Source organism: Lytechinus variegatus, chromosome 4 (genome assembly GCF_018143015.1).
Source record: "Lytechinus variegatus isolate NC3 chromosome 4, Lvar_3.0, whole genome shotgun sequence".
Lineage (NCBI taxonomy): Eukaryota > Metazoa > Echinodermata > Echinoidea > Temnopleuroida > Toxopneustidae > Lytechinus > Lytechinus variegatus.
The window spans coordinates 40,893,519-40,917,583 of record NC_054743.1 but is presented as its reverse complement, the minus strand read 5'-3'; the positions used below and the strand labels follow the sequence as shown (position 1 = coordinate 40,917,583).

The following is a 24,065-nucleotide window of genomic DNA, read 5'->3' as shown; positions in this document are numbered from 1 at the left end:
AAAAAAAAAATTTCGCTCGAGCATGTGTAATTGCCTAATATAATTCATGGAATAAACCATTTGCCCGTGTGTAAATTGATGCTAGTGAGAGCTCGAAACAAAGTGTCTGTTTTAACATCTTTAAGGAAGAAATGAGTGCGACTCCTTCAAACAAAACCGTAACGTTTCCAATTAACTTTGGATAAAGGATTCGAAAGGAAAGATTGTTCGTAGTCGTCATTAGGTCCTACTCTCAGCTGCAGCATACATCATGACAAGTATATTTTCTTCGTGAGGCCTTTCGCAAATCTTAACCCTAATTCCGCCATCTTGCTTTTTAATTCGGAGTTATGAGGTAGGGGTGACATCACCAAATTTTAAATTGATGTCACTTAACAATTCTACCTCGCTCATTACTATATGAATATCGGGGTCAAATAAGGAACAAATTAGAAGGGTAAATTCATGGGACTGAAGAGTCGTTCTTCCAGATTTTCATTAAAATACACATGCACATTATGATTAGTATATAGATGGAAAATCTTATCATAAAGAGGAAAAGAGCACCAAGTATATCACAAGTCACGGCGTCTTAGCGCTATATCTAGGGAGTTTTCGTACTACATGTACCACTTATTTCGCTCTTTAAGAACATAGCAAATGCCTTTCACGACAAAAGCCACTCAAGAAGTCTATGTCGATTGGCGAATCAAAACAGTAGCGATATATTTTGCAATATATTTTCGTCAGCTTAGAGACTACTGTTACGGTTCACCAATCTCCGACAAAGACCTCCCAGTTGTTTGTTGGGATTTGATTTGCCTCTTCAATGCATTTACTGTGTTCTTAAATTCGTTCAGCGTTGTGGTGCGAAACCCCAATTGTCGTGATCATACCGAGACTTATCCATTTAACCACACTTAGACGATGTCTTCACTTTGACATCTACCCTCGCAAACATGGACTTTGAACTCGAGTAATATATATGCTTATTCCTCGCATGCATGTACATGTATGTGTATATTATCGTCAGATCATAGTCACGCTGGTCATTACATCGCTTCCTATATAGGGAAATTACATCAGCTACATATTGTAGTTCAAACTGCTTGATCGCAGGAGCTGTATCGTGATTCTGTGAGGTATTGCTGGTATATAAGGACTTCTGCGCGCCTTTTTAACTCCAGTCACATTCGTTTCCAATCATAGACAAGTTGAATATAGGCCTTCATACACATTACAGAAAAGAGTGAAGGCTCTGCATTGGAATTAACATTTACTTACTTCGGATTAGAAATATCACAATCAAATAAAAATGGTGGCTGGTTGTGGACCAAAGATTGCTAAATGCTTTTTGTTCATCTTGAACTTCTGCCTTTGGGTGAGTATACCTAAATAAAATCATTGATTTTTTTTACAATCATATTTTTATAACTGTGTAGGTCTATACTTTTTTGCTTTATTAGGTTGTATTTTTCACTATTGGCGTTAAGCTCTTTGAATCATTAAGGTGGAATACTAAACCATTTCTTTGATTACATAGATTATGCTAATCAATGATTGTTGGATGTGTTTTGGTGACGTCATAGAATTTATGAACGATCACGAGGTCTGTTCTTTAGTTTCGCTTTCATCGTTTACCGAGTCACGAGAACACTCTTCCATCAGGACGTGCAAAAAAGCGCGTTGGTGTAAGTGCGTTCAGGCTGTGGTGGCGGGGGTGGAACGGTGAATCCACCCCCTTAATGAAGAGTTTTTCTGATGGTCTTTACGTACCATTATACCCCCTCAGACTCCGGTTCGTTTAATTTCCATTTTATTACAAACTAACACTACATCAAACTTCAGCAGCACTATGTAGAACACATAGGTCTCTAAAACACACAGACCTACATGTATAATGGCAGGTTAGTCTTAACACACCTCCTTATCTTGTAGGCAGGAAATGGTACAAACACAGACAAACCTGAAACAATAAATGATTTCTCCTTTTTTAAAAAAATATTTTCGGTATCGGCTTTATAATCCCTACTCCACCCGTCCCACCACTCTGGAAATCCCGTTTATATTCTGTGCGTTTGTGGTTGGGTAACAAATAAAGCCAGCGTGTTTGTTTTTTTATCATGGCTGGGTGGAGTAATAATTGTCATGCTAATTAGATTATACCGCAAAAAGCCTTTAGATGATCTTTTTTATGATCATTTTTTTTCCATTGAATTCCATGACAACAAAATTACCGCATTTGTTACTTTAAAATATCAGACAAGTTCTGCCGACATTTCGCATTACTTGAGTTTTTCCTATCTGCGTAAGGTGTATTCATATCATATGAGTATCATATTGATGTTGTGTTACTGAAATCGAAATATCCTGATGTAAATAAAGCATGAATCTTTAAACTTCATGGTATTAATGAAATGAATATTTATAGGGTTATATCGAAAGTAAAATTCAAAAGACAAATAAAGGAAAATGTTTCTTAAAATCCTAGCTATTTCCGGTGGAAGGTGTAAGACGCGTAATAATGTTCGAAATTCGAAAGCGATAGAATGAAACGACCGAACATATCATGGGGGCAGTTTTGCATATTCTAAAGGGGAATTGAAGGATTTTTAACATTTCTTGGTAGTGCCTTGTACAGGCATGGATAAATTGTTTCCTTGAAAACATATGCCATGAAAATGTTATTCTAATTATCTTCTATAGGTTTGCAGTATTGCCCTGATCGCTGGAGGCGCTTATGTGACAGCTGAGTACAAACGCTATGTGGATCTCTTCTCAGAGGACACCATCCTGACAGTATCATGGACGACGATCGGGATCGGGATCGTCATTTTCATTGTCGGGTTTGCGGGATGCTGCGGGGCCATCGGCGAGAACTCGTGTCTCCTGAAAATGGTAAGGGGCGTAAACAATTCAAATAAAGCAGACGCAAAGTGATGACGCAGGTAATGGTGATGATGATGATGACGATGATGATGATGATGACTATGATGATGATGATGATGACAATAATGATGATGTTGATGAGGGTGATGACTGGGATCAAGATGATGGATGTTGATGATGGTGATGATGGCGATGATGATGGTGTCAATGATGAAGATAATGATAATGATTAAAATGATCATGTTGACATTGTTATTTTGATTTTGTTGTAGGCCTATTTTGTTAACCAGAAAAAATAATTAATCTAGATCTAATACAAATGGACTTGTAAGACGTTAGCAACATTTTGAAAAGTGGAACTACATTTTAAGACATTTATTTTTTTATTCTCTTTACAGTATTTCATGTTTGTTCTCATCATCGTTCTTGCTGAGGCTGCCTTGGGAATTCTAACGTTTGTCTACAGTGATGATGTAAGTCTATTTATTCATTCGTGAAGGAGAATGGTGTGAAGTTTGTTTTAATAAAAGCAAAAAAAAAGAGAGACGTATTGATGAAGAATTTCAAAAAATCCACCAGAGACTAATATCGTTATTCATTTTCATAGTTCTCAGTTTGGTAACGTCACATACGAGAAGCTGCGCCATAGGTAGCGCCATATAAATTCTATAAAGGAAGCAGTTTTCTCAGAGAAATAAGATTTAATGCAATTATGCATGCATTTTTTATCATATGGCTCTTCATTCGATTCCAGAAGAAAAAAGTCATCGCAAACCATTAAAAAATGGGAATTTAAGGAATTTATATTCAATGATTATATCGACCAAGTGGACTAATTAAACTTATGAAAATTTTAATAGTGAATAAGCCAGTTCGTAGTTCCTTTCTGCGCATGATCAAAAGATTCTACGCATGATCAGAGGAAGGTCATTTGTACTAAAGTGACCATGTGGTTTAAAATCTAATGAGATAAGCAGCAACTTTGATATCTTGATTATTCATATATTCTTTTGAATAGTGGTATTCATTTACATCCGCAAAAAACAACAATGCGTCCACTAACGACTGGTATTTCACAGTTTGCCAAGTACATTGTGCAACATACTATGATATGCATTCAAAGTAGGAATGCAACAATTGCCTTTATAAAGTGTTCATTTGTGTGCTATTCTAGTCACCTGGTCTATTCAATTTCTTCATCCTGCTATGTAAGGCAAGCTTACGTAATATCTTGCTTTGAAATCTGTCTATCATAATGAAAAGAAAAAAAAGGTCATTTGACCAAAATTGTCCAGAAGCAACTACGAACTGGTCTATTGTTCGAGACAGGCAAAGAATAAATTGAAAAAGAAACCTGGGGCGAAGAGAAAATTATTATAGACATTATAAATAACCGTATTTTCCGGGGATTTATTACAATTCCTGGCATTTTACTATGTACTGGTGAGTGTAACCATAGACCCACTACTCAGAGTATACGTCCATGGTGTAACCAACGTAGATGAGGCGGAACAACCATGACAACAAGCTTTTGATACCATGTAGTTAATGGGTAATCCTCTCATTGTAATGGATTTCCATGTATTGCAAGTTGTGAAAGGTGTGTAATTAATCAATCTTTCATTGTCATATAACAGATTGAGCAGAGTTTGGAAGATGGTATGCTGCAATCAATTAACGAAACCTATGGTCTAAATAAAGGGGCTACGGAAGCTGTAGATGACATCCAAAAATTGGTAAGACGAACATGTTTTTAAACTTATGTATGGCCCCTTTAAAATATGAAGAATTTAACGTTACAGGACGTGAATCTTCCAAAGAACACCAAACATTAAATAGAATTTTTATATAGAATTTTATGGAGCATATAGACCTAGTTCTTAAGTTATAAGAGGGTTGTGATGTCTTCTTCTCCTCATCGAACCAACACAATTTAGTTGTATTAACGCCATGAAATGCACTTCAGACTATCGTTGCCTCATGCATCGAAGGGGAACGGTTGGTCAATTGTTGAAAAGAAGAATTTGGCTTTATCAGGGAGATTTCCGTCCTGTAATTTATACGATTAACACGATTAAGTCCCCAATAGCTACTTCCATTTGTCACATATTCCAGGATTAATTTCCAAACAATTGTCATGCTTGTGATAAGCCATAATCATTTTGGTGGTGGTGGTGGTGATGATGATGATGATGAAGATGGTGATGAGGCTGATGACTATGATGCTGCTGCTGCTGTTGATGATGCCGATAATGATGACGACGACAATGATGATGACGATGAACAAAATGATAATGATGATAATTATAGATGATAATGACAAGTGCCTGTTCTGGATTGTTTAATATCCTTTCATGACCAATTTGTTTGTTTATTAATGTCTTATCCATTCCTATTCTCAGTTTGAATGTTGCGGTGCCAAAGGATATAGTGACTACATGTACTCGGAACATCTTAAAACGGGACGAGCAGTACCCGAATCATGCTGCGCTAAGAACAGTACCACAGGAATCACTGCCAACTGCACGATCGGAGCCAAAGGTCAGCCGACGGACCCTGATCTTGTTTGGAAAGATGTGAGTTGTATCTTTATTTACTAATTGGTATATTTGCCATTAAGTAGAGCAATAGAACGTCTACTCACAATCTTGAAAGGCCTGCACCAATCGAGATCAACATGACTGACATTGACGGGAAAGTTTCATTTTCCTTGTAGGTGTAGCATGCCAAATTTACCTAGGCCATCGTTACCTCTGTCATTCCTACCTGGCGCTGTTAATTGAATGAATCAATATTTACAACAGTATTCGTTGATTGATTACCATCATGTTGCCAGCAGTGGCGTACCTAGGACTTGCTAAAGGGGAGCAATTCGTCCGCCAAAAAAGTGACAAGCAAAGAAAAAAGGGTCTTCAAGTTCAAAGGAGGGAGCCAGTTGTGGTCCGTCAGGGATCAGTTGTGCCTCGTCAGGGGGGGGCAGGGATACGTCCCTTGCATTAGTTGTGACTCATCAAGGGGGGGCAATCTATCCCCTCTGCCCCCCCCCCCCTTAGATACGCTAGTGGTTGCCAGCATACATCCCAGGTGATGAGACAAAATATTGATGTGCACAACATGGCATGTGGGGCAAAAGCGATATATAAAGCATTCTCTAACAAATTTTATTCGTCAATTTGTTAATTGATTCACCCTTCTTAACTCGCAAATAAGTTTATATTGGTGATGTATGGTTGTGTTGGTATTTGTAATGAATACGACGATTACTATCAATTTGAGTAAGAGTTTACAGTTCATATGTATACATAGGCACTAAATGTATAAGGAGAAAACGCAAATCTTATGAAAGTAACGAGAAAGCTTTTTAAACGTTAAAATCGACAAGATGCACCCCCAACACCATGATCACTATTTTTTAATATTGTTTTCTCTCTCTTTTCAAGGGTTGTGTGGACGCTTCAAAAGATACGATACAGAATCATTACATCATAATTGGAGCTGTGGCGTTCGGATTTCTCATCTTTGAGGTATGTTACTCTGTCTTTCCTCCTTTTCCCTCTTTCCCTTAACACAAACTAGTTATAATGGTTGGATAACCATTTTAGAACTATTACAGTCATGTTTGACTAGAACTTTAATTCGTGACTGGAAAATAGAAAGAAAGTGAACAGACATATCGATTGCACTAAATAGCTTTCAGAGTTTATCTTTCTACTTAGAATGATAACCAATGAGCGGATGTCATTGCAGTAGCCAATACTACAATGGTAAAAATCGGGAAATACATACGTGTCATTGAGAGAGTAATTCAATCTTATATAGATGAATTCCTTTGAATACAAGAAAAATGAAAATGGAAGAAAAAAGAATGTTTTCAAAACAATCACTCATGATTTTGAAGCAAAATTCAAAGTTGATGTTTTGAAAAATTAAATGAAAATCAATACAATTCATTATGCCCTTGTAATTGAAATTTGTTTGGCTTTTTAAAAAATTATTTTGTTCATTTTTTACGCACATCCGGAATAGAAAGGCATTTTAGTAATCATGGTCAAGTCGCATATACATGTACGACCATATATTTTTTGTACATGTCTATGGTATTTTATCAATTTCATTATGATTTTGTTATGCATATATCGGATAACTGGACTCTTTTGGCTGGAAGAAATTGGGGTTACTATGCGGAACATATAACCTGTAAATATATTCGACATTATGGTCCCGATATTTGGAACAATTTTCCAGACAATATCAAATCATGCTCAACAATATACTCCTTGATCTTATCTTTATATAATCTTTAAAAAAATACATGATCCCATCTTGTGCACCACACTCTTCAAATTAAAACATCAACTGCTCCCTACAACACCTGCACCTGCATTGCACCTACTTGACCAATTTAGAAACTCATGTACCTTTCATGAGGCCGCCATCAATATCAAGCCTAAACGCTCACGATAGCGGTCGCCTGCATGTATTCCTTTAAATACTGCTTATTATATGACCAAAGTATTGTAATATATGTTATGTATTTGTTACCTCTGTGAATTAAAATCAAATAAAAAAATTATCGTACTCTAAATGAAACTGAAATAATCTTATTTCTTTCTAACTGTTCTTTCTACAGATCCTAACTATGGTGTTTGCTTGCTGTGTCATTAGTGGCATCAACAAGGATGGATATGATAAATATGCATAGAAAAATATTTTCATTTCTTTGAAGCCGAAGATGTGGAGGAGGATATCAAGGAGATCGACTGTCGGCAAAGACGTTCACATCGAGTCAATAAAGAATCCTACGGATTTCCACTATCTGTGTTGCTCTCGAAAACTTTTGAATTCTGTTTTTTTTACGGGTCCCGAACATTTTTCTCTAAATATAAATCTACAGCTGGAAGAAAACGCTTTCTAAAAGTATGAAATAAACTAGTCACCAAACAATAAGTATTCCCTAATGGGCATTTCACTAAGGGAAAATAATTGACGCTTGAAACGGCGAGGGTAAACTCCAGAGAATACATTTATGACAATTCAAATCAAACAAGCTAAATTTACATTCCTTTTAAAGAAGAAACACGGCTTTGCGAAAAGCCGTATATATTTGTATGTTATAATAATTAATAAAAGTTGAATTTCATTTTAAAAAAATCAGGAGAGGGTGTTCTTTCATGGTGAGGCTATCTTGTCAACACAAAAAAAGTTTGATAAGAGTAAGTCAAACACGACAATAGTTTTATTGATATGGATAGTTTTGGTGGAGATTTATAATTGGTTCTGTAAATAGAATTACTGTAAAGTCTTTGTGAATATGTCTGTACATAGGTCTGTAGATGTATGTCGCGTTTGAGCCCTTATATCTGTCTCTTGCTTCATCTACATCATTGTATAAATACAACCAGATAAGAATTAAGTCAAAGTGATTAACAAAAAGGATTCATTGTTTTATATGCTTCATATTCAGTTGTAATCATTTACAGTCTTTCTATACTTGCCAAAAATGTTCGACCGACGTCAAGACTGTATATAAATCAAACCACGATATCAAATGATAACATACAAAATATATACTTCCAGCATTACATATTAATATCGAACTGTTTAAAAAGTCTCAGTGGCAAGGAACAGTGATCATTCAGATTTAAAATTATCTTGCATTTTATCAGATTAGTTACCTTTGAAATGAAGTCTCTGAGTCTCTCTAAACAAAACTATGTATAAATGACATAGTGATCGGTGTGCAATTGTTATATCAGTCACCTATATCTACCTTATAGTTGCTTTGATTAGGACCCAGTAGTTTCTGACTTCATGCAACATATTTTAAAATAATTTAGACCCATTTTTTTTCTCCATGTTGGGTAGACATAATACGGATCCCAAACTTCAGATTACCAAATGTATCTATACATCAGAAATAACATGAAAATTTGTACATTTGATGTTTTTTTTTTTCATTTGTATAGCACAATCTAAAAAAAGATGTATGTGAAGATGAAATTCATTTTACTTCCCATGGAGGAATAAATGATGTTCTCTTTCTATTACCAGCAGATCTAAACGAGGATGGATAAATTTATTAAAGTCACATCTATTGATTTTGTAATTAACCATGTACGGTATAAAGGATTTATTTTATCCTAATGATAATGTTTTTATTGTACTTTCGATGAATGTCTTTGATAAGAAAAATCAATATTATACAATTAATGCACATTTATAAGTGTGTTATGACGATGCAGCACACTCGAGGGTATTTACAATTATGCGAAAGCAAGAGGCGCTTGCGCCGAGTGCTTTTGCATAATATTGTGAATGCCCGAGAGTTGCTCGCATCGTCACTAACATCACGAATCTTAAAATGTGCATTAATTGTTTTATAAAACGGGTCGGCAAAAAGAATTTTTCATGGAAATCTTGTTCAAATCCCTCCAACTTGTGTACGATCGCACAGACGAAGAGATCACAAGACTATCAATTATGACATCACAGGCGTATCTACTATGCGCGCCTAAGTAAGCGCATCAAAATCCTAGCCAGCCTCTTTTACTGAACGCGTATCAGTTTTTACGTGCTATTGGAACTAATGCTGCACAAAAATTGCATAGTGCTGCACAAAAAATGCACAGTGCTGCACGAAAAATGCACGACTGGAAGGTTGCGCATAATTAAAGCATGAACACGTGACTTGAATACGCACTCACCATTGGCTACATCCTTGAACCCGTTTTATAAAAAATCTTAATAACAATTATCCAAGAGGTGTGGAAAAAAAAGAGATTGACAATAAATTATTTTTTATTCAAAAGATGCAAGAATAGTGGTTGTTATGTATTTTACATTTAATTAACATGGTAATGCATTGTTGGTTCATGAAAATGTTTTTAAATTAAGAGAAAGATGAAAAATAATGCATCAGAATTCACGAATGGAATAAAAATCGGAGAAGGAAAAGAAAGGATCTAGTAAGAAAGAGAGAAGGGAACGAGAAATGTGCTCGAGAGGGGGAAGGGAAGAAATGAAAGAGTGTATGTGCGTGGCCCTAGAACTCTGCTAGGTGTGCAAAATTTAGAAATGTAAGTAAAAAGACAAACATTTGTGTTGAAACCTTTATTTATTTTTTTGGGGGGGGGAGGGGTTGTCAATTTTTTTTTTGGGAAACGACTCGGCCTTCATTTTGTAGTGAAAATTTTTTTTTGGCTTGTCAAATTAATTTCAGCACCCCCACCAAAAAAAGTTTCCATGACCCTGTGTGTGTTGTGCGTGTATATATTTGGATTTTAGGGTGTGTGTGAGAGACATATAAGGGGATGGGATTTGCAGTTTGAGTGAGTGGATGTGGGTGAGAAAGAAAGAGGCAGCTTGATCGAGGTCAAATTTGATTAAGTACTTACAGATAACAGAGATAAAATGTTAGGTTTATCATATTCACTAATGATTTAATTCTTTATTTATTATGTACATTAGTATTTTATAATATGAAAACGAAATAGAAATTGTAATCTAGGTTTAGTAATAAATTCATTTGCTCTTTTTATCATTAACCCTAAAGGAAATCACAAATAAATGGCATTGAGAGAATCAATATATGGTGTTAATTTTGGTATATGCTGTGCTTTACATGCCTCCACATTTGGGAATCTCGTTTTTGACCGGTGAGGTAATTTTTGATAAAACACAAGAACAATCACTAAAAAAGGAAATATCAGTATGGGCAAAATGGATATCTCCAGTTATATTTTTCCATACATAAGAGTAAGTGAACTTATTTTAGGCCATTGCGGGGTGCAATCATAATAAATCATTAAAAAATATCTCACTATGGTGTGCGAGGGAAGGCCTTGGACTGGTTCAGGAGCTACTTCTTCAACGGACAACAATACGTGTTTGTTAAAGATCACAACTCAAATTTGAAATATGTTAAATGTGAAGTCCCCCAGGGTAGCTTATTGGGCCCACTTCTTTTCACAATTTATTGAAATGATTTCTGTAGATCATCCAAAATATTGTCCCTTATCTTGTTTGCAGATGATTCGACCTTATTTTTTTTTCTCATCAAAATCCACAAACTTTAGTTGATATTATCAATTCTGAACATATTAATGTTACTGAATGGATAAGAGCCAATCGATTATCCTTGAACCTTAACAAAACAAAATACATGTTATTTATTAATTCCATAGACAAGTTACCGGTGAATATTATGTTTGATAACACCCCATTACAAATGGTACCTTACACCAAATTTCTTGGAATAACAGTTGACAGTAAACTTTCTTGGAAAAATCATGTTGAAAATATATCCAAAATAATTTCACGAAATATAGGTATTATTAATAGGCTAAAATTTTGCATTCCCTCCACATCAATGATCATGCTGTACTCATCCTTAATCTTGCCTTATTTAGATTACGGGATTCTTATTTGGGATACCCATCAATATTTATTAGATAAATTGTTGCTTTTACAAAACAAAGCACTTCGTATTATTTTTAGTACATGTTTCCGTTCTCATACGGACCCACTTTTTATAGAAAGTAAACTGCTGAAAGTCAAAGACCTGTATTTACTACAGTTAGGGAACTTCATGTATAGTTATAATAATAATGCACTTACACATATTTTTGATGCCATGTTCCCTAAAAATCAATTTTATCATAATTACCCCACGAGACACTCTAACGAACTTCACATTCCACTTTACAGAACTTTACAGGCCAAAAATACATTCCTATTCAACGGTCCTAAATTCTGGAACTCACTTGCTAATTATATTAAAGACAGTGTCTCCTTAAATTTATTCAAACGTAAACTCAAACTTATTCTGCTTAATTCCTATAATTCTTCGCAACGGAATTAACACTTCATTATCATGATTATAATCCTTACATTTTTAACTTTTTTTTCATCTGATATTATCTTTTTTCATCTGATATTGTCCAGTTACATCATCTTTTGTTATTTCACCAGATCGAGCTTGTTCATGGTCAGCCCTTTCCCATTCTTAGTTTTCCTCCTTTTTAAAAAACTAGTTATCTTGTCTTGTACTGTCCTGTCTCTTGTTTTGTCTTGTCTTCTATGTCTTGTCATCCCCTCTTTCTGTTTTTTCTTCTGTCTTGCGCAACATATCCTTTACAACGAAGACATCTTTGTGTGAAAAGCTCTGTTCAGTAATTATGTTTGCATCAATATGATTTCTTTTGTTCTCTTTTTCTTTCCTACATGCATGTACGCATATAACAATAAGTCAACGATAATCTCTTCATTTCCAAGGGGGATCCACACTTTACAAGCTTTGCTTTTTAGTGGATCCCCTCATTTCCATTTATGCTCTATATTATACTGTTTTTTCTGTTTTACGAAGTAAGAATGCCCTATAAAATTGTACTTGATTTGTGCTTCTTTATATTACATTTTATTATGTTTTGAATGGAAATGAAATAAAGAATTGAATTGAAGTGAATTGAAATTTGAAATCATTCATTTCTTTAATCGTATAACCCCAAATACATTATTTAAAAGAAATCACTTGTAGATAATTTATCAACGACATTCAAACTCTCCCAATACACAAAACCCCGATTCAAACAGAAGAAAATCATTAAATTCCTGATCCACACACACCCTATTCGACGCACACATCCCCATTCAATTTTATCAAAATGGCCCATGAGAATTGTATAACAAACAAGTGTGCGTGTGGGCAGGGGGGGGGGGCAAATCCATGATGTCAATTTTTATTTCTCTACATTATTATCCCTATCACAGCCTTACATGTAAACAGTCCCATCATTTATTCAGAGCACAAAGATATCCATAAATGATGATCTTTGTACTTTGCATTTTTAATGTACAAAAGTCTGCGACAATATAAGTCAAATATTAACATAGTGGCTCGTGCAAAATTATGTTTATTGTAATTACACAGTGTTCCATATGCGGCATATGATGACAGCTTTTTGTGCCTCGTGACTGATATAGCCCCAGTCACACGCACTTTGATGTTACCCTTGAACAATACGATAGTAAATATACCGAGTTGAAAAGAAAAGAAATCAGGCGGAAGTAGGAAAATAGCAGGAGTAGGAGCAGCAGCAACAGCAACAACAACCGAAAATTGTTGTCTTCAAATAATCAAATGTAAATTTATATTTAAATTGATTAATTACATACATGTATACAAGAAGGGTAATCAGAGGGGAATAAAAATAATATTAATAAAAAAAAATAATGTCATTAATGTGACACGTTTAGGCTGAGATTATCTAATCCTTTTGGATTCCCCCTGTTTTTTTATTAAGATAAATTTTTGCAGAGCTCACGAGCTGCCCTTTAGCATTTCAAACAGTGGAAAAACACCAGTCCAACATCGAATTACCTAATCCTCGCCATTACATGCCGATATCATCGCTCTGCTAGACCGATAGTGCATTGGAACTGAATGTAGCAAGGTGTTCATAACCAGCAGGTCACACTGACTATGTGAATCGTTTGTTTGAAGCTCCTCGGCACAACTGTCACAGAGGCACTTGATCTTGCTTTCTTTGAGACAATTTAGAAGGTCATTGTGATGCTCACTCTTTTCTGATCGTTCCAGTCGCTACTCTAGATTTGAAAATCAAAATGGTTGCGGGCTGTGGGCCAAAGATTGCTAAGCTTTTCCTGTTCATCTTTAACTTCTGTCTTTGGGTGAGTAGGGCCTATACTTTATCCATTATCATGTAGGTTCAGTTATATCAACATTGTAGTTATAATACTCTTATGGATACGTACAGCATTTACTTGAGGTGGTTTACATGTATGTCATGTACTGACATGTATGGCGCCGTCGTATTTCCTCAATGGCGGTCATACAGCGAGTCAAAAAGCCGTTAAAAAATTACAAATGAATAAAACCGCCGTTCGCGACAATGTTCGACTCGCAATACGGGCGCCGTGGAGGAAATATGACAGCAGAAACAGTTCCTATTGCATGTTAGGTGTTAGCATTTGTTAAACATTGTTTATAAGCCTTGAGTTTCCAACCCAACAATATGATAAAAACACTGAGATTACTCACAAGCTAACCTTAACAATTAATTTCTTTAAAAAAATTAGACGATCAAACTGTTCAGAATTCTTCTCTTGCATTGAATTGAAGATTTCCCAAATGCCTGTTTCGTCACCTGTGTTGTGAGGTGATTTAGCCTTCATTGTGTTTCAGTTTCAAACTCTTGAATTACGTTAATTTGTCACGGATGAATGGTTGTAGAAGTCTTTAAAGGGGTATATCAGCCTGAAAATATTACGATTTGAACAGTTAAAAAAAAAAGACAACCAAAACACTGAAACTTTGATCAAAATCGGACAAGAAGCAACAAAGTTATGGCATTTCTGGTGAAACAGTTCAGGCACGTCGTCATGAATATTCAATAAGCAAACTGATGATGTCATATAATCACTTGTTCTTTGCATTTATTCTTTGAAATTTTATTCATTTTTCCCCCTTCAAGAACGAGAAATATGGGGATAACAACCGGTTAAAAGTGCATTAGATATTCATTGCTGCAACTTATTTCATTACAAGGGAGACATATCATTCACACATGTATGAAAAAAATAAAAAATCTGATTTCATGTAATAACACAAGAAAATGGAAAGTGGGGATCTGACGTAATCAGTCCATCTAATGAATATTCATGATTATGTGCATATAACTGATTTCACAATATATTGCTTAATCTTAAAATTCAATAAATTCGCTATTTGTTATCACATTTGGATGAAATTTGCAGCACTTTACTCTGTGAATTTTACTTTGTTTATTTAGATATAAATATTTCCATCCCGGATCGTCCCTTAAGATTGTTGTTTTCCTTTTTTGAAGTCTTGATATGTTTTGTCAGGTAAAACACACCTTAATCCATTCAGACACGATTATGGATTCTGTCACACAGAAGTCAGAGGTAAAATCGATTTGCAGAAAGTTTTGGGAAAATCCAAAGGACATATAATAAATCTATCATTTTTTCTTCCACTTAACAGCTATGCGGTGTCGTCTTGATTGGTGGGGGAAGTTATGTTGCTGCTAAGCACAATGACTACGAAGATCTCTTTGCAGACAACGCCATTCTGACAGTATCGTGGATCGCTATCGGTATCGGTTTGTTCATTTTTGTGGTCGGATTCTCAGGATGTTGTGGCGCCATGAAAGAGAGCTCTTGCCTTCTTAAACTGGTAAGAATGATAATTGGCAAGTTTACACCAAACGAAAGCCTTCTTGAACATCTAACGTCATTGGCATGATGGGGGGGGGGAGGAGGCTGGACGCTGCATTGAGGGAAGGGGGCAAGTCCCCCTCCCCGAAATTTTGAAACTTTTTTTTACTATAACATTTTCAATAAATTCACCAAAGTTGTAAACAAATACGTTCAGTTTTCAATGAAGAAAATGCTTAAGTCGACAAACTCGATCTCTTCGCCCCCTCCCTTTTGATTTTCTGAATTGTTTATGCTGATGATGACGGTAGTGATGGAAAGGTTGATGGTCATGATGATAAAGATGATGGGGATAATGATGATCAAGTGCATGGCAAAGATGATGATGAGGAGGAGTAGGAGGATAAGACGACGATCCTGATGATGACCATGAACATAATAAAGAAGACTACCATATATTGGGACAATTTTAGTGGTCATGTGATAATGTTGGTATAGTGATGCTGGTGGGTAAGCTTTGGTGAAGCTGATGATATCAATCACAATAATGATAACGATTATTTGCATGGTGGAGCTGCTCTGTGACTTTATCCATCCGATATGTACCCAATATTTGTATAAGGATGTTTGGTTAATATTATTTTGTCAATTTTCAAGTAAGTAATGTACATTTCTTTGAATATTGGCAAAACAAATCTCTCATTTCATCTTTTAACCAAAGATGCCTTATCTTATTGCATTATCTTTCTGCAGTACTTTTTCTTTGTTCTGCTGATAGTATTGGCTGAAGGTTCTTTGGGGATCGTTACATTTGTGTTTAGCGGTGATGTAAGTATTTGTTTTTCGTTGTAATCATTAACACTATCCCAGAATTATACATTCTCTAAAAACCAGCCCATTATACAGTGCGTATAAAAAGACGGGACAGATTTGAAAATTCTATGAAATTTTTGTTTCAAATTATGATCTCTATATTTTGGTGTCAATAGGTGCTCTGAAGTCTTATCCTTCAAATGCCATAACAAATAATTTAGTTTCGTTCATGCTTGAGCGAACGCGGAATGTTTTTGTCTGGGGTTAAAAAGGAGGCCTGCGACAAATTGGCATAAAATGATAAATATGATGGTTGGACTTCTTGCTAATCAGCAGACTTCCTCTTAACCTTTTCATTATTTTTGTCATAATTTTCGAATTATCCGGTCAAAGTTTATTTCCGAATCTACTTATTTGCTTGAATATTTCTTTTTAATACTTTAATACTTTCTATTTAAGCTTTGAATATTCCTTCTTGAGGCAAGAACACTAAAAAAACGAAGTATTGGAGAGCGTTTTTTTTTCAAATCTTTTCATTGCGTGCTACAAAGGTTATGGTGCCTTTGAACAGTGGCATACTGGTGGGTGGGGCCTCGGGGTGCCCCCCCACCAATTAACAAAATCATGACCAAGAAAAAAAGTGGAAAGAAAAGAAACAGAAAACATAGAAAACGAAATGTGTTATCATTTTATGAGTATTATGTCAAAATCACAAAATTAGATATTTTAATAAAAAAGTGGAAATTATTGCTTGCTCGCTTCAGAACTTTATCATTAATTTTACCCGATCTGCCATATCTTGCACATTCACAATTGACTCAATACACCATTGACATTGAAAGACATGAGTTCTTTCCTGTTTGTCCTGCCAAGAACCTAATAAAACTTGGTGAAGGACCCAATAACCCCTTGAAAGATACCATAACATAATTTGTTTCACATAATAAAAGGATTTGAATAATTACAAATTCTCCCAATTAATAATTTAAATCTTCTTACTTGGGTTGACAAAAAAGTCTTCTTATCTTATTCATGAAAGAAAATTCAAAGCTAAAAGAAGTTCAAATTAAAAAAATGATAATTCAGGTAAATGAATAAATTTGTAAAGAAAATTTGACAGCATAATTAAAAAATTATGGCAAGATAATGGAAAGATTGAGAGAAAGTCTAATCAAAGTTCTCATTTCTGCCATTTTGGCGCAAGCCTCTTTTTGAACCCCCGACAAAACGTCCCGTGTTTTCTTAAGTATGAACAAAATTTACTTTTTGAAATGGCATTTGAAAGATAAGATCTAAGAGCATTTATTAACATTAAATATAGATATAATATTTTGAAACAAATTTTATAGAATTCTAAAGCAATCGCGCAAACTGTCCCGTTTCTTACGTGCACTGTATAAGCATGTTAAGCAGTCGTCTACAAAATGAATGTTGTTTCTGATTTCCTATTATTTTGAATTGAATTAAATGTATTCTTTTCATTGAATAGATAAGATCTAAAGTCCACTTTTATTATTATTATTCATTGTTGTTTATCATTATTGTTAATCATGATTAATATGGATACTATCAACTTTATTATTATCATCACTTCTATCGTTATAAGCATTTTTATTATTATTATTATGATCATGTTATTATTGTCATTATTATAATTAGTATTATTGTCATCATTGTTATTATTCATTTTTCATTTATTTATCTATCTATTTATTTATTTGTCTATTTCTTTTTTATTATCATTTATATATCCGTATTATCATCATCATCATTATTATCATCATTGTCATCATCATGATCATGATTACAATCATCCAAATATCCAATTTTATCCTCGTTTTCACTTGTTTTTTTATCTTTCTTTTTTAACATTTCCCTCTTTCTCATCCTCCCCATCTTCAACTTTGTATGTTATTCCCTTTCTCCATTTTGACTCCCTCGTACACTTCTCTCCTCTTTCCTTCTGTCTCATTCTCCCACCCCCTCTCTCCCTCTGCCTCTCTATAGATCGAGGATAGTATGACGAAGGGCATGCAGGAGTCTATCAATGAGAATTATGGTTTGAAAGAAGGCACAACCGAAGTGATCGATGATGTTCAGAAAACGGTAATATAACTTAACATTTATTTCGTAACTTAAAATTATGATAAAATAATTTGTAATTTTGAGAAATGTTTCATTGCTGGGCCATTTTGCTGAAAGCAGTGTTGAATACTAACACAGTAATTAAAGATCTTCATTCCAGTTGGTAAAATAGCTTAACCAAACATTTTTTTTTTCAATTTAACTACATCTATCTGATTCGAATTCCATAATTTTTTGAGGAAATCAAACATGTGCTTTTCAAAATTATAATTTTTCTTTAACTTTCCATTAATATTTACGACTTTCATTCATGCCACATCGCCTTTGGGGAGTTTTAGGGCTCCAAATTGAAAAGTAGAAGATTCTTCAATTCTAATGCCAAGTTTTGCTTCAATTATTGCTTTAATATTGAACGTCATATGCTAAAATATGCAATCTAATATTTCTAATTTTGATTTGTTGACCTTTACTTTTTTCAGGCGAGGTGTATGCTGCACTGGCGATATACGTTCGATGTATATATATTGCAAACTACTACATTTATTCAAAAAATATCAACTTGATTTTTGTCTCACCTGCATAGCAGAGTGAGACTATAGGCGCCGCTTTTCCGACGGCGACGGCGGCGGCGGCGGCGGCGTCAACATCAAATCTTAACCTGAGGTTAAGTTTTTGGAATGACATCATAACTTAGAAAGTATATGGACCTAGTTCATGAAACTTGGCCATAAGGTTAATCAAGTATTACTGAACATCCTGCATGAGTTTTATGTCACATGACCAAGGTCAAAGGTCATTTAGGGTCAATGAACTTTGGCCGAATTGGGGGTATCTGTTGAATTCCCATCATAACTTTGAAAGTTTATGGATCTGATTCATGAAACTTGGACATAATAGTAATCAAGCATCACTGAACATTTTGTGCAAGTTTCAGGTCTCATGATTAAGGTCAAAGGTCATTTAGGGTCAATGAACTTTGGCCGAATTGGGGGTATCTGTTGAATTACCATCATAACTTTGAAAGTTTATGGATCTGATTCATGAAACTTGGACATTAGAGTAATCAAGTATCACTGAACATCCTGTGCGAGTTTCAGGTCACATGATCAAGGTCAAAGGTCATGTAAGGTCAATGAACTTTGGCCATGTTGGGTTTTTTTGTTGAATAACCATCATATCTCTGTAAGTTTATTGGTCTAGTTCATAAAAAGTGGACATGAGAGTAACCATGTATCACTGAACATCTTGTGCGAGTTAGAGTAGTTTTCAAAGTCAGCACTGCTGCTATATTGAACTGCGTGATGCAGGTGAGATGGCCAGAGGCATTCCACTTGTTTATATTAATCATCCTTTAAAATATCTATAGCTATGACAATTGTCGGTCAGAAAAAGTAAGTAACAGTTGTAATATGGAAAAAAAGGTTAACGTACTTTGTCATTTCTTACCATTTTTTTTTAGTTTGATTGTTGCGGTGCTGCTGGATACGGGGATTATAAGACTTCTAAGCACCTGCAAGAAGGGTTGGCTGTACCGGGATCGTGCTGTAAAGAGCCAGGGTGCGATACCAGTGGACCTAAAGGAAACCCTTATAATCAACGTGCTATCTGGACAGAAGTGAGTAATACCATGGAGCTATTACAAGCTTCATGGTAATACAGTCGAGGTTTTGCTACATGAGGCATGGTTTTTAAGTTTTATAAGAACATATTAAAAAATGATAGTGTCAAAAAAGAAGGAAAAATGAAAGGATTTAAGGGGCAAATGGAATAAGTAGGATAGCCGAGTATTGAAAAGAGGAACCCGGTACGTTTAAATTTGGTTTGATTATATACCATCCAATCAAAAATATTGTTTCAACATCAGTGTCTAAAACCATTAGGAGATCATTTTATTACGCGACTTGTCATTATTTTTTAGCTAAAACCTTTATTTCCACCTTTGTGATATACTATTTCTAGTCTCTTGATTTTAGTTGTAAACATACATATATATATATTTCTCTTTCTGAAAGGGTTGTGTGCATGCCACGAAAGACACCATCAAGAATCATTACCTTGCTATAGGAGGAGCAGCGTTCGGTCTTCTTATTTTTGAGGTATAGTATCATTCACAGTTTTTCTTACATTTAAAAACTTGAGAAAACAGAAGAATGAAAGAAGCAATTCGGTGACAATTTTGCGAAATACAGTATGGTATAATTGTAAAGCTTTGCAAACCAACCTACAATTAGTAACGCATAATGTGATGCTACTATCGTCTATATGGGGGTGTATTTTGTATACAAAAATTTAGTTAAATATTATTGTTGAAATATGTTTACCATGACTCTGTATGATATTCATAGCAAGGAATGGATTTTGGACCATCAACGTGATCAATTAAGACAGAGATAAAGATATTGTTTGACAAATCATTGTGAATGATCTAAATATCTGAATGTTGGGTATTTGGTATTATACATCAAAAGACGATCATATTAATAATGTGAAAATTTTTAGGCTGGACAAGCAATTCATTAACACAATGAAAATCCTGTCATTTAAGATATTCTTACCTTTTTTCCATTTGATTTATTGCAATTTAGCTAATTTTTTAGCTCTGTAAAATAAATACATCACAAGAAAAATATCAATAAAACTGTATGAATAAGGCCTATAATTATTATTTATACAACGTTGATATCCAACAAAGGTATTAAGCATACATAACAATATAAAAGATATACGACGCGTCAATCTTGTCATTTTTTCTTAATGATTCGAGTCCGATTATGATAAAAGGCTCTTCAAGATCATTTTTACCCAACTTAAATCTCGCTAAAACTAAATTTTTCTTTTTTTTTCTCCCTATCATTTTACAGATTATAACGATGGTATTTGCTTGCTGTGTCATAAAAGGAATCGACAACGGTTATGAAAAATACGCATAAAAGATTTTTTTTTCATTTTGGAAGTTGGTGATACAGTCCCACTCATTCATCTTGGTCAACAAAACCGACGCCTCAAAATAGAACTGTACAAATATGAATATAAACGGAACTCCAACCAAGCTTGGATGGGACATGTCAGACAAAGTTTATGTTAAACCCATCTCCTTACATATTTCATACAAGTATTACTGGACCATTTCAATAATACGTTCCCCTTCGTATGTTGTTCAAGCGGGCCCTGCGTTTTACTTTTTCATTGCCCCTCGTAGTAATATATTTCTAATATACACCCCATTTTTTCGATTGAAGCTGGTCATGACCGGTCAATATTGTGCTACTTGATATTATAAATATGACATCATTTTGAAGAAAAAAAATTCTTTGGTTCACAAGCAGTGTCGGAATTTATACAATATCGTTAATCTTTCAAACAACCCGAATGTGTACCAAATATACGATATATCTATTATAATAATCACACAACCAAGGAGAAATGTTAGACAAAATATAAAAAAAATAATAATAAACCAGCATGGAAAACAAGATAATCATCTTATAGTCTTGGAGAAATTGCCGATGTACATCATTTATTGCTTTTGCAAATGTCTCATAAAAATTATGACCACTCATCCAAATATCTTAATGTTATAAACTATACATTGCGGATTTTATACGAATGGATAAATTAATGTTTTCACTAGTGTTGATCTAATGATTGCTGTTGCATTGTATAGAATTCGGGAATTAAAATCAACTTTGAAATGAAGTTTAAAAGGTTAAAAGTTGACAGATAATAGAGACACTCGTCATTTCTTATAAGGAACTTTATTTTCATACCTATACTTGTTTTGTATTTTGTTTTATATTACTTTATTTGAAGAACAAGAGAAAATCAGGAATGGCTTTGAAATAATTATAACCTGCTCCACTATTTTACCTTTATGTAAGTTTAACCTTTCCTCTGTAATTCTACATCGTGAATATGTTGATTTTGAGATCAACAGTAAAACTTCAGCGCTAATATTTAAATCGATCAGAATCTTAGAAAACATGTTACATGTAAGTGAACATGAATTATCCTTGACCTAAACCAGCTTCGAAGTAAATATTTTTTGTTCTTTCACTTCTTCTATTTGATTGGCTCTCTTATGGATTTAAAATGTTCAACGTATTAAAATAATTCAATTGTCTTGAAAAGGAAACAATATTATTTTTTTATTTTTTTAATTCCTTGTTTCTAATTTAGAGATAGTGAAACTTGAGTTTGTTCACAAATATACGAGTTAACACATTGCAGTTGAGGCATTTATATTATTTCCTTTACTTTTTTTATCATTCTTGAGCGTTAATATAAGATCGATAGATATTGTCGAGTGAGGAATATCATACACACACGGGAGGGCAGCGTGAAAGGAGGAAAAGTTGGAAAGGGATAGAAGAGAGTGGGCAGTTTTAGAGTGCCAGAGTTGCGAGGAGAATACATAAGAATGAGACAAAAAAGGGGGGCGAGGGAAGAGAACTTGGGTGATGCAAGATGCATTTTATGTCCGAGAAAAAGAGAGAGCGATGGAGGGAGGAAGAAGGAAAGAGAGAGAGAGAGATGAATGGAGGAGGGTGAGAGAGAGGAGGGAGAGGGAGAGAAACGGGTGAAAATGGAAGAGAGAATGATGGGAATGTATATACTGATGTATAATGCAGAAAAGTGAAGTAGATAAACTTTCCGACTTACACTCGCCCCAAAGGAGGAAAAGAACTATCGATACATGGGCGTAGGGGCACAGGATTATCCTTTGTTCGGGGGGGGGGGTGACATCTAGTGTTGCGTGCCCCAAATAGATTTGTAAATGACTGAGGAAAAATGATATTGGCTAAATCATATTTTAATCTATATTACGTAATTATTAGGTTAAACTTTGCACTACAAAACATCGAAAACGAGACATATCTGAAACACCACGTTGGAATCGAGGACACCTTTTAACCTTGAACTGTCCACGGTTAGATAAACAGTGCAAACGAATGCAAATAGGCTGCACGTGCATATGGCTGAAGCCCCCCCCCCAAAAAAAAAAAAAAGAATGAAATAATGATAAAAATAATAATAATAATGATAATAATAACGATAATGATAACGTTGCAGTGGTAAGTCCACTGTTGGCGAGTGACATTACACCCTTTGGAGGTATCGACATTACGCCAGTGAAATTTTACTTAGACGGGTCCTCGCTTGGCGTTAGAATTTCAGATGAATTTTTAAGTCAACGGTAGACGGCATTTAAAGGTATATGTGTGTTTATGTGTGAGTTTATGTGGGTGTGTTCCAGGCTATTAAATGGATATGTGTGCGTGTTTTATATATATAAATGGAAGCTTAATATAAAATGGATTAGGGAACAATGATTATATATTTTTTTCCTGCAAATCATTCAATATTAATTTTATGACTTATTAGGTTACATAGAGGGTCGGAGCTAGGCCAATCTTTTATGTACAATTTTTTTAAAGGTATTTCCTTCCATCCTTATTTGCTTTAGTTTTTTGGTAAATATTTCCGCATTGTCTTGTTGATGTAAAATTAAGATTTGTTAATTTGGTTGTACTTATCTTGAATTTAATTGAAAGAAATCCTTGATTAAAAAAAAACATATTGAAAAAAAGGTGCGTGTTTGTGAGGGGTCAGAATGTGAGAGCGGGGATTAAATTTAATGCTCACTATTTAGTGTGAATAGTGATAATGAAAATGATGATGATTATGATAATAATGGTGATGGCGATATTACTACTAATACTAAAAGAATAACCTAAGGAAGCTCATGATGATTTTGAGCTTTATGTACGTAGCATATCATAGCCTACGCTTTAAAAGTGTACCTCCTCGCAATTAAAGGACAAGTCCACCCCAACAAAACCCTGATTTGAATAAAAAGAGAAAACTTCAACAAGCATAACACCGAAAATTTCATCAAAATCTGATGTCAAATGAGAAGGTTATGACATTTTAAAGTTTCGCTTCATTTAACAAAACAGTTCTAATGCACATCTCGGTCGGTATGCAAATGAGGGAACTGAGGACATCACTCACTATTTCTTTTGTATTGTATTATATGGAATATGAAATATTTTGATTTTCTCGTCATTGTCATGTGAAATGAAGTTTCATTCCTCCCTGAA

The 24,065-nt window shown here is 34.6% G+C and overlaps 2 protein-coding genes across 2 annotated transcripts; both read left to right on the top strand.

Moving 5' to 3' along the window:
* The first annotated feature begins 1,059 nt into the window (after positions 1 to 1,059).
* LOC121414053 (23 kDa integral membrane protein-like) lies at positions 1,060 to 8,353 on the top strand. Its single transcript, XM_041607098.1, has 7 exons — positions 1,060 to 1,360; positions 2,686 to 2,877; positions 3,267 to 3,341; positions 4,506 to 4,604; positions 5,271 to 5,444; positions 6,309 to 6,392; positions 7,499 to 8,353. The coding sequence occupies exons 1-7, from the start codon at positions 1,295 to 1,297 to the stop codon at positions 7,568 to 7,570; spliced, it is 762 nt and encodes a 253-aa protein (XP_041463032.1). The 5' UTR covers positions 1,060 to 1,294; the 3' UTR covers positions 7,571 to 8,353.
* Positions 8,354 to 13,335: 4,982 nt separating this feature from the next.
* Positions 13,336 to 22,190, top strand: LOC121414052 (CD63 antigen-like). The gene is made up of 7 exons (XM_041607097.1): positions 13,336 to 13,557; positions 14,894 to 15,085; positions 15,820 to 15,894; positions 17,887 to 17,985; positions 19,424 to 19,579; positions 19,977 to 20,060; positions 20,826 to 22,190. The coding sequence occupies exons 1-7, from the start codon at positions 13,492 to 13,494 to the stop codon at positions 20,892 to 20,894; spliced, it is 741 nt and encodes a 246-aa protein (XP_041463031.1). The 5' UTR covers positions 13,336 to 13,491; the 3' UTR covers positions 20,895 to 22,190.
* Positions 22,191 to 24,065: the final 1,875 nt, after the last annotated feature.